We start from the raw sequence: 11,212 nt of genomic DNA, 5'->3' as shown, positions 1-11,212 counted from the left end.
AGGGGTGTAAAATAAATATTTGTCAAATGAACCAGGAGGGGGTGGCAATGATTCAGAAGGCCAGAGCGGAGGGTGTCTGGGGCCTTTAGAGAATCACTTCAGCCCAGCTATGTCCACTTCTCTTTAATCTTCCCGCTGCTTATCAGCGACCAACTGGTTCCCTCCTACTCTTGGGGAAAGAGGGCTGGGAGAGAGGAGACACCTGCCTGACCCAGGTCTTGGGGGGAGTTGGGGGACCAGCGCTGACCCAGATGAACCGAACCGTTGGCTCTTAAGGCAACGAGACGGGGAGGAGGGAGAAGTGGCAGGGATGGGCTCAGGCTGTCCTGGACTGTCGTCGCAGAGGGTGGCTCCAATCTCCTCTTCAGGCTGCCGGGCCAGCCGGCTGAGGTCCGAGCTGGCTGCGGGAGAGGCCTGGCTCACTTGCAGACGCTGACCCACTCGGTGACGCGGCACTCCTCGCAGACCACGAAGCAGCACCAGTGGAAGCGGCAGTGGCAGCGCTCGCTGCGCGTCTGGCGCAGGATGTTGTGGCCTCGGCCGCAGCACATGCTGCCGCAGCCGTCGGGACCCGCGCTGCTCTTGTTGCACAGGCGGCCCACGGTACCCGCTGAGTCCAGGCGCGGCTCGCGCTCGCAGAAATCTGGCGACTTCTCGAAGTAGACCAAGTCGGCGGGGCTGGCCCGGCGGCGTGGCCCGGGGCTGCCTGGAGCCGGCGACGGCGCCCCCGCGGGACCCGGCTCCAGCTGGCCGCCGTTGCGGTTGTGCGGCCGGATGAGCGTGGCGCGGTGGAAGCGGTTCCGCAGCAGCGCCCCCACGGCGCGAAACTCGGGCGTCACCTGCCAGCACGTCTTGAGCTGACAGCTGCCCGACGTGCCGTGGCACTTGCACTTCCGCCGCATGTTCTCCATCACCGCCTGAGGAGGGAGGCACCGTGAGGGGTTGATGCTGGCAGTCACGGACCCCAGTCCATTGCCCCCACGCTGAGGCAGGCCTGCAAGCCACCCCTCGGAGGCCCCAGGAGGAGCAAGCCGGGGACTGTTGCTCTCTTCCTTGGCTCACTCTCCGGCTACATCCCTTCCTCTTCCCCCTCTCTCCTGAGTAGACCCTAGGGGAATTCCCTCCTTCCGGGCTCCCCTCCTTCGGGCTGGTCTTTCCCGCAGCTGCTGGGGGCTCTTAGGGCTGGAGGCGCATTGCTTCCTGAGGGGGATCCCAGCTTTTCTGGGGGAAATTCCCTTCCCCCCATGCCTCCCAGTGGCGCTGAGGAGGAGGAGTTACACCCACCTCTACAGCAGTCCCAAAGCCCCCCAAAGCAGGGGGAGCAGTTCCCCACCCCTCCCACCAGGTCTTTCTCTCCTTTATAGGGTGACAGGGACTAAGGGGGGCAGGTTGCCTCCAAGGAAGGGAACCCCCCAACCCCCCGGCACCAAGACCGAAGCTCTACCTAAAGAGAGAAGAGAGCCCAGAGAAAGAGGAAGTGGGGTCTCCCAGGCCTCCTCTGCAGCCCCCTCCCTGGCTCCCAGCCTCCCCTTGGGACTGCCCATCATAGATCTCATAAGCCTGGACTCACCAGGCACCCCAAAGGAGGTGGCTTGCAGCCTCTTCCCCCACCGCTTCCAACTTCACACCCTTGGACTGGGAGACCAAGGCTGGGGTTCTCAAAGCTGGACTGCAGAACCCCAAGGGAGCCACCTTGCCCCCACCTCAGGGGTCTTAGAGGGCTCCCTGGCTCCCACACACAGCCCATGGTGACAGCATCACGTGGGAAGCAGCCAGAGCCTTCCCAGGCCAACAGCTTCAGAACATCTGCTTCCCACAAGCAGCAGCCATTAATTAACCAATTTAACGAGGAAGAGGAGGAGGAGCAGGGACACAGGAAGAGGCACTATGGGTTACCGGGGTCGGAATAGGTATCTTCAAGTTGGGGGTGGGGGAGAAGAGTTGCACAGACAGGGCCGGGCTGGGTGGGAGTTGGACATGGCCTGAGGGCAGGTGTGCCTCAGTTTACCCCATCTCTACATCGCAAAGAGGGCTGCTGAGTCAGTCTTTGTGGAGGAAGGAGATGAAACAGCTTGAGCCAAGAGGCCAACAAAAAGGGAAGGGGGGTGAGATGGAGGGGAGGCGAGATGGAGATGGTGCCAGCAAGGCAGGCCCAGCACAGTGGGCAGTGTCCAGGGCAGGGATGTGAAGAGAACAGGCAGGCCTCAGGAGCCTGGGCTGCTATGTGAACGATGGAACATCACCTCATCGAACAGACTGGGTGTTATAGGTCCTGGGGAAAGTGGACAAGGGGCGGTGAAAGCCAAAATTGCTCAGGCGCCAGCCCCAGCGCCTGGGGGTGGATCCTGCCTCTACTACTTTCTCCCAGTCACACACGGCTTGGGTAAGCTTCTTAGTCAACCTGTGCCTCAGTTTCCACATCTGAGTAGCAGAGTTGTAAGGACTAAATAGGGCAGTGGCTAGGTTAGAGCTGAAGGTGAAGTTAAGCCAGTTCAGACTGCTCTCTTTCGCCTTACCTTCACAGGCATTTAGTAATTTTGGATGAATAGCCTTAGAGGCCATATTGGCTTTGAGAAGAAGGCCAATGGAACACAGTTCGCTGCAGGAGACAGCACAGGAAACCCATGAGATAGAGATAAGAACTCCAGGAAGAGCAGAACCTTCTCGCTTTAAATGGGAGGCTCTGACTGCCAGATCCCAGAGACTAAGCAAGGAGCAGGTGGCTCTGCAAGACTACATCTGGGCCAGTGCCCTTTCACTCTTGTGTCCCTGGACTCAATCTACTCCCTGGTGCACAGTAGGTACTGTGTTGACCCAGTTCTGAGAAGAGGGAACCGCTCATGTGCACTGTGTGTGCGCCCCAGAAGAGAAGAGGGGCCTGGAGAAGCAGCAGGCCCAGGGGGCTGAGACGCTCACCTGCCTTCCGACCCGGTTGTTGTGCAGCCTCATGCGCGCGTGGATGTCTCTGTGAGGCTCCCGGGAGTCCAGGAAGTCCTTAGAGAAGCGCTCTCCAAAGCCCACGTCTGGGCTGCAGCCGCCCCACTCCCAGGAGTCCTGCAGGCCCTGGCTGGCTGGGGGCAGGGCGGGATGCTCAGGGACCCCGTGGCTCAGGCCCTTTCCACGCTGCAGCGCATCCAGTTGCAGGCGGTGCAGCTTCCTTCGAAAGGCCTCCTCGTCCCCGCGCCGTGTAGCGTCGCAACCGCAGGCCCGCAGCTTGCCCAGGGCGCACGCGTTGGACACGGCGTGCACCACACCAGCTGCCGCGATGGCGTAGGCGAAGGCGCTCTCTCGGAAACCTGCAGTGAGAGAGACCCAGAAAACACGGACCCTCATCGCCCTGCCTTGCCCTGCCTTGCCCTGCCCAGCCTTCTCAGCACATGAAAGGTCTGGCTCAAGGTTCTGTTCTTAGCAATGTTGCGGGGGCGGGGGGGGGGGGGTCCTCCCGCCAGTCTCTTTCTTTAAGTTCCCTTTCACCCACTGCATTTTGCTGACAGCATCCGCAGCCAGCTTGGTTTTTCCAGCAAACATCCATTAAGTATGTTCCCCTTAGATATCTCACCAGTTCTCCTTTGCAGTGATGCCTGCAGATTTCAAAGTCTAGAAAGCAGGCACCCTTTGACCTAAAGAGTAAATTCCCTGGGGATGGAATTCCAGGCTGCTGGAGCTGTCTGTCCCACGTGGGGCAGAAGGTGGGAGTTGGCTCCTAAAGCCCTCTACCCTAAGGTCACCTGTCTGTTCTATGTGCCACCACAAGCCTCCATGCTGGCCAGGCTCCAGCAGCAATCAGCAGCAAGTCCCTGTTAACCTCCCATGCCTGGAAGTTACTCAGAATTGGACAATCTGTCTGCAATCCATCTGAATTAGCCCAAGAATTGCGTGAGGGATGCCAAAGGCAGGTGCAGGGATTTGCAGAAGATCTAATATGGAAAATTGAGAGGGAAGGACCGGGAGGGAGACCCCTAGACTCTCAAGGAAGCTCTAAACCTCATACGGACACCCACTTATCTGCCCTGCCGTCCATCAGGGTGCTCACACCTGAGCTATCCTTGGGGTATGCCCTAGGCCTGTGACAGGGGAGGTCTTTGTGCATTGGAAGGTCCAGTTTTGGGATCTGCAGGCTACTGCAGGCTTTCTGTATCTCAGAAAGGACCAGCCAGCCAGAGATTCTAGTACATGCCTCTAAGCAGCCTCTGGATCTCAGAAGAGAGAAAGAGATAGAGAGAGAGATAGAGACAGAGAGAGAGAGAGAGAGAGAGAGAGAGAGAGAGAGAGAGAGAGGTAGTAAGAGAAGCCAACAGCAAAAAGAGCCCCCACACAGAGAGGAGAATTCATCTGTGCCATGAACCCCATGGGTGAAGCCCAGACTTGGCAGGCAGCAAGCTGACGGCCATGAAGATGCTAGAGAATCAGCGCAAAGGTTGGAGCCTTCCACTCCAGTATCAGCAACAACTCCCAGGAGTGCACACTGGACAGGGACTCCAACCCAGTCCTAGCTGCACACCCTCACTCCCTACATCCCAGACCCCTGTCCTCCTCTTCCTGCCTGGACAAAATCATAATATGAGGAGTAGGAGGAAGTGATCTGCGGAGCCAGGCTGCCTCTGTCCAGATTTTGGCTCTTCTCTTTATGGGCTGTTAATAGCCATGTGGCCAAGTGACCTTGACCTCATCATGCCTCAGTTTCCTCATCTGCAAACCAGGGTTACTATTATCTGCCTTGTTGCGGTTTCATGAAGAAAATGAGTCGCAAGCTTAAAGTGAATAGCAGCAGTCACCGTGTGATCCCCAGCTGCTGCGGAGTGCTTCCTGCTGACTGCCCTCACTCTTTCCTGCAGGATTTTCAGGCCATGGCTTTCCATTTCACTCCAACTAGGGGACAACCCAGGTCATGACTCATTCTGAACAGACCCCTGTGGCCTCAGGAAGTCCATGAAGCCAACTGTCTCTCCCCCTCATAGCATCTCAGCATCTGTGGTTAGAAGACAAGAGAGCATGGGTCCTCCAAGGGGATGATGGGAATTGTCAGGAGACTGCCTTGGGGTGATGGGGCCCTGGAGAGGTATAGGGTAGGAAGGAAAACTGACCCAGTCCCTGGGATGTGCACCTGCATTTATTGGTTGCCTTTTATCTTTGTCACTCCGAGCCCTTCTGTTAGTGCCGATGGAGCCTTCAGCCTGCTGCTGTTAGGCCATGTGGCAGTACTCAGCCCTGCAGAGGCAGCCCAAGACTCAGACATCAGACACCCCCTACACACACACACACACACACACACACACACACACACACGCACACATTATGCAAATGTGGGAAGCCCAAGTTCCCAGAGGTTACAGACCTGGGCCCAGACCCAGCTGTCCCAGCTCCCAGGCCTAGCGACTTTCTGTTGAAGGTAGTCTTTGCAACTGAGAAAAATTCCCACAGGCAATCCAATCTCCAGTTCCCTGGGTCCTGTCTGCACTCGATATGGGGAATGAGCATCAAGGGGCTGGTCCAGAAGGGGTGTACAAGACCAACCACCACCTTCCTGGTTATGCAAGCATGAATCTGGAGCCTATGGAAAACCCCCCTCCCCCACAACCCCATGCAGCTAAAGATGCCTGCCGCTAGTGCCCCCATCCCCATCACGGGCTCTGACAGTTGTCACAGCCATGTGTAGGAAAGACTGAGCAGGGACAGTGTATCCACCCTCTACTCCAAGTATCCAGTCCTCAGAGAGAAGTCCAACACCCCCTGGGTCTGCCCTTTCTCTGGTACAGGGCCCCAGATTCAGTCCTGGCCCCAACTGTCTAGGGTAATGCAGGCACTGCGCCATCTGGCCAGCTGGAAGGGGAGTAGGGTGGGGCCATGGCCAGCTGGGCTGCCCCGGAGCAAGGCGGGGGGGGGGGGGTGGCTCGTTAAGACACACAATTAGCCACTCTGCCTTTGATCTGGGACAGGGACTGCCAGGCTCTAAGTGGAGTCAGCTGCTGCTACAGGCCGCAGCCAACGGCCAGGAAGGGGCTGGGGAGGAGGCTGGGAGGGCAAGACAGTGTGGAGGGGAGAAGATGGAAGAGCTGGGAAGGCTTAGAGAGGCCTGAACCCCCTCTACTCAAGTCAAGAGAGAGGGAAGGAGGGAGGCCTGGCTTCCCTTTGTGATGCAAGTCATCTGTGTGCCTGGGCACAGAGACCCTGGTGCATATGGGAGCCCGCTGGCAAGACACTGAATGGGGCTACGCATTTGCACAAGCACATGCAGGGGTGTGTGAGCGTGCAAGTCAGTTTCGCCTCCTGGAAGACACCACCCAGTGCACTGGCTCCCCTCTGGCTGTTCGGTGGGAGCTGCTGCTGGACTAGCAGCTTGGCAGGCAGGCCGGGGGTGGCAGGGTTGGGTGCAGGCTCTGAAGTCAGCAGGCACTGTTTAATGCCTGGCTCTCCTACTTCCTGGGAAGCTGCGTGACTAATGGTGAGTTACCCAACCTCTCAGCTTCATCTATAAAATGAGGATAATAATAGGACCTACTGCATGAGGACCCTTCAAGGACCCTCAAGTGTAGGGAAAGTGCTGGAGAACAGCACCCAATACACAGCAAGCATTTGCTACATGTTGCCTGATGCATTGGGTGTCATCAGAATAATGGGCTCTGAGTTGATCCTAGGATCAACTATCTACAGTTTCTCCGTTTGAATGCCACCACATACTCCAAGCCCTGGGGGCCTAGATATAAAACCTAGACATACACACATACCCTCCCATGGGGTGAGGGTGGCATAGTAGGTTAAGCCTTTGTCTGTGGTGTTGGCATTCCATATGGGCACAGTTTGAATCCCAACTATTCCACTTCTGGGCCAGCTTGCTGTTAATGTGCCTAGGAAAGCAGCAAAAGTTGGCTCAAGTGCTTGGGCCCCTATAACCCACGTAGGGGACCAGGAAGAAGCTTCTGGCTTCAGATTGGATGAGCTCCAATCTTAAAATGCATACATACATACCTACATATAATAACCAAGACCCCAAGGATGAAGGCACAAGCAAGGTGGGGGAAGAAACCAGGGCTGCCTTGGAGAGTGGAGGCAGAACCTGGAAGCCCTTCTTGCCCTCCACTCCGACCTGGGCCTTTGGAAGCATAGCAATGCCCCCCCCCCCCGACCCCTGGGTCAGGCTCCTAGGTTTTGCTCCATGCCACTCCATCAAATCTTTCACTCCAGATAGCACCCAGCAGGGGCTATGTGTTAAACGCCCCCTCCCATCCTATATCCAGAGAGTCTGCCCAGCCCACAGCCCAGGCTCCAATTATGTGAGCAAGCTGGGGATCTCACTGCCCTAGGCACTCAGGTCACAGCTGCCCTTGTGCTGTGCTGCCTGGGCAGGGCATCAAGCCTGTGTTTCTTCTGGGGCTTCCTGCCCTACCCCTCTGTACCCACCTGTCTCAGCTCCCACCCCCTGCCCCACCAGGTGGTCCAGCAGCCCCAGGCTTTCTCTCTGGCTGGGTGAAGCTTCTCCTGGCTCAGCCAGGGTTCAAGCATTAGCCCTCCCTCCTGCATGAGAACCCAACCCTGCCAACAAAGTCACCTGGTGGAAGATATTAGGACAGTGAGAAACAGAAGGATTAAAGGAGGTCCAAGGGGCAGTGCCTCCCCTTCCCCCCACCTGGGGCAGAGGAGGGGTCATTCCCTGAGGGTCCATTTGGGACAGCTGGAAGTGGCCGACCACATGAATGTGTGGGGAGAGGCAGAGGGCATACAATTAGGGGCTGACTAGCACCAGGAATGGCTTCATGAAATTCCAATGCAGCTAGTCTTGGAGGAGATGGGTCAAGATGGACCAGGAAATGACCCTAGAGAAGGATGGACCCGGCTGTGAGTGGAGGGGCTCCGGAGTGGTCACCCGCAGAAGGAAGTGGGGAACCATGACTTTCCCTCAGCAGTCCAGAGTCCCCTCCGGAGAGAGGGAAAAATCAGGTGTCACGACGGAGGGGCGGAGTTGGGAGCAGAAGCCGCAGAGGTAAGGCGGCGTGCCCAGGCTGGGGCGCGAGCCCCGCCCCCGGCACCGCCCCTCGAACCTCGGTCCCGCCCCCTGCCCGCTCCGGGCGCCGCCCCGGCCCGGCTAGCCCCGGCAAGCCTCCCCCTCCACCCCTCACCTCTCCCCCACTCGTCCCCCCAGCTCACCTCCCGCTTATTAAACTGCAGGTGAACCCTGGAGCTCCTGGCGTCACGCCAAACCTGCGCCCTGCCCCGCTCCCCTCCTCACCCCTCCGCCCCGCCGAGCTGTCAAGACCCCCAGATCCTTCCCCTGGCCGGCCGCGGGCGCCTGACCCTGGAGAGTGATCGGGACGCCTGGCTGCCTTCGCTCAACCTGCAGGGCTCAGGCGGATCGGAGGGGAACGCTGGGGCCGGGAAGCGCGTTGCAGGACTCGCTCAGCTTGGCTGCACCCGAAGCGCTGGGGTGGGGTTGGGGGAATGGAAACACCCCCTTTTCTTCCCCCGTCCAGCGAGGACTCCGGGCCCGCCAGCCACCCGAGGGTGGGAGCAGGCGCGCGCGCGCGCGGCGGGGAGCACCGGCCCGACCCGGCCGGGGCCTGTCACTTGGTGTCGCGGAGCGTGCGGCGGGGCGGGAGGGACGGGCGGGCCGGCGCGCGGGCGGCGGGGGGCCGGGAGGCGGCTGGCGGCCCGCGGGGATTAGCTGGGGCTGCAAGCCGCCACACGCGCGGGCTGCGCTCGGCGGGCAGAAACGGCGCCCCGGGCCGGCGCGCGGGGGAGGCGGGAGAGAGCGCGTGGGCGGGGCGGGCGGCCGAGGGAGACTGCCTTGGCCCCTGATTTGGGGGGCTCCTTGTGGCCCCAGTCTTGGGGGACTCCTTCTCCCGCCCCCCTCCCAGTCTGGGATCCTGGTGCCAAGGAAGAAGCCCTTAGTAGAGGAAGGGGCGCCTTGAAGCCTGGCTCCCCCCCAGAAGCCACAGTCCCTCCCAGCCCCAAGTGAAGTGCCTTATGAGGACCCCTCCTGGAGTGCTGAGAATTGGAGGTGACCCAAGGAGCCAGACCTCGGGCTTCCCACACTGTCCCCAAGCGGCAAAGAAGAGGGGGAAGACACCCAGAGAGGCCAATCTAGGTGGCAGGAACCCTTAGGCCTAAAACAGCAGACCAGGGAGATGGATGTGAGCAGAAGTGAGCAGCGTAAGCCCACCTTTGACTTCAGCCCAAATCACTTCAGGGCTTGTCAGGGTGGGCCCTGGGGTCATTCAGAAATGGGGTGCAACTTCTCTGAGCTGTGCGGGGTGAGATGGTAAGTCGTTGGAGAGTGGGTTGGAAGGCAGGCAGGCCTGTTGAGCCTGAGCCTCCCTGCCCAGGTACCCACACTCCCAGTGTCTCTGTTTCAGAGGGGAGTTGGGGGAAGGTGGGTGCAGGAGGGATGACATAGAACCTAGTGATGCACCCCAAGGGTTTCTGCAGATGTGACCATGGTTTACCTTGCCGGTGGGGAAGGCAAACCTTGCTGGGATCACTTAGCACAGTCCCCAAGCTCTCTTAGTGCTGATGCTGGGTACTCTCAAGGCCTCTGCATCCTAGATGTGGCTTGCTAATAACAGGCTACATTGAAGCAGGTGACCAACATGGGTGTTTCCTGGGCCAGAGGTAGGTGGTGCCCCGGTTGAGGTGCACTAAGCTAAGCACAGAACCTGCCACACACCCCATCCCCACCCCCTGCAGCAGCCACATCCAATCCATTTTCCCGTGCCCCTTGCCTGGTGGTGTGCCTGGCAGGTGGGGAAGTGGGTGGCTGGAGGGGCAGGAGGCCGCAGGGGCCAGCAGCAGCTACCTCTGCTGAAGATGGGATTCTCGTAGGGGATCTTGCTGCGCGTCTCGAGACTGGAGCAGTTCCAGCGCTGGTCCCGGAACTGGTGCTGGCACTCGTGGATGCCAATCTGGATGCCCTGGATGGCCGAGGCAGCCACATCCGGGTGGCGCACGCACACCTCCATCTGCCGCCGGCTCAGGCCGGGCAGCGTCAAGCACACCGTGTTGGCGTTGAGCACGGGTTCAGGGGGCAGACGGAGGCCCAGGATGTCGTTGGGTGCCGACCTGCGGGCATGTGAGGTGGGGTGGGTGAGGCATATGCACTGCTGGGTCCTCAGAGGTTAGGCCCATCAGTAGCCCCCTAAAGTATCTGCTTTTCCTGATCTCACTATCAACTTCTCCAACACACACAGGCACGCATGCGCCCACACAGGTCCGCTAGGCCTCTGCACACAGTGGTAGCTCATTAGCACCTCTATGGCACACAGGGTCCACCAAGACCCCTTGGCCAAGGTCTGTTTCAAGCCATCAGCTCCCCGCAGACACACTTGTGCACACAGAGTGGTGGACACACAGCCCCAGCCCCAGCCTCAGCAGCCACGTGGGCCCGCCGTGATAGGTGTAGACACACCAGCCGTCAGACACTTACAGGTACCCTGTATTTGTCTTAACACGCATGGACCCAGACGCTCTCACACTCACGCACACAAACACACCAACGCTGCTGGTTACAGCTGCTAGCCAGCTCTCTCCCAGACCTCACTTAGGCTCCCCACTCCCCTCCAGGTACTCCCTGCCCCCTCCTGCCATGGGGGGCGGGGAGGCCTTAAAGATGGAGGACTGTGGTCACTATGCGCTTTCCCCTGGGGCCAGGTGTCTGCGCACTTTCTTCAAGGCGCCCAGGTGGCCGCTGCTCCCTCCACATTCACCTCCACTCCAGGCTGCCAGCTCTCTCCCCTGGGCATTGCCCTGCCTTCCAGGACTGCCCAGTTTCGTTACCGCCTAACTCCCTCCCAGGAGGGAGCGCCTGAGGGTCTGTTCTTGGGCATCAGTCCTTCCCTGTGACTCTGTCCCTCCCTCCCTCCCCATCCCAGGTCCCCCTAGTCCCAGCAGAAGAAGCAGAAGTCCCAGCGCGTGCCCCGGGGGTCCCAGCGGCTCCCAGAGGGCGGAGCGTAAAGTGTGGGCTCACCTGGGCACTGCAGCAGCCAGCAGCAGAAGGAAGAACAGGAGCGCCCAAAGCGTGGGCCGCGGCTGGGGCCGGGGTCGGAGCCGCAGCCAGGGGCGAGGGTGGGCGCTGCCCATGGCGCGCGGGCCGCGACGGGTGGGGAATGGGGGGGGGGCTCACAGTCCGGTGGGACTGGCAAGCCCGGGGCGGCGGCGCATGATCGGCTGGGGGGGTCGGGGTGGCTGCGACACGCGGCTCCGACTCGGGTCACGGCTCCGGGAG

At 59.9% G+C, this 11,212-nt stretch overlaps 1 protein-coding gene across 1 annotated transcript; it reads right to left on the bottom strand.

The window, feature by feature from the left end:
- Positions 1-332: 332 nt before the first annotated feature.
- Positions 333-11,067, bottom strand: WNT10A (Wnt family member 10A). The gene is made up of 4 exons (XM_004576822.2): positions 10,955-11,067; positions 9,788-10,050; positions 2,917-3,296; positions 333-917 (listed from the first exon to the last, which is right to left on the bottom strand). The coding sequence occupies exons 1-4, from the start codon at positions 11,065-11,067 to the stop codon at positions 420-422; spliced, it is 1,254 nt and encodes a 417-aa protein (XP_004576879.1). The 3' UTR covers positions 333-419.
- Positions 11,068-11,212: the final 145 nt, after the last annotated feature.

Source organism: Ochotona princeps, chromosome 5 (genome assembly GCF_030435755.1).
Source record: "Ochotona princeps isolate mOchPri1 chromosome 5, mOchPri1.hap1, whole genome shotgun sequence".
In the NCBI taxonomy this organism is placed as follows: domain Eukaryota; kingdom Metazoa; phylum Chordata; class Mammalia; order Lagomorpha; family Ochotonidae; genus Ochotona; species Ochotona princeps.
Note: the sequence above shows the minus strand (reverse complement) of the source record. Positions and strands in the feature narration are given on the sequence as shown.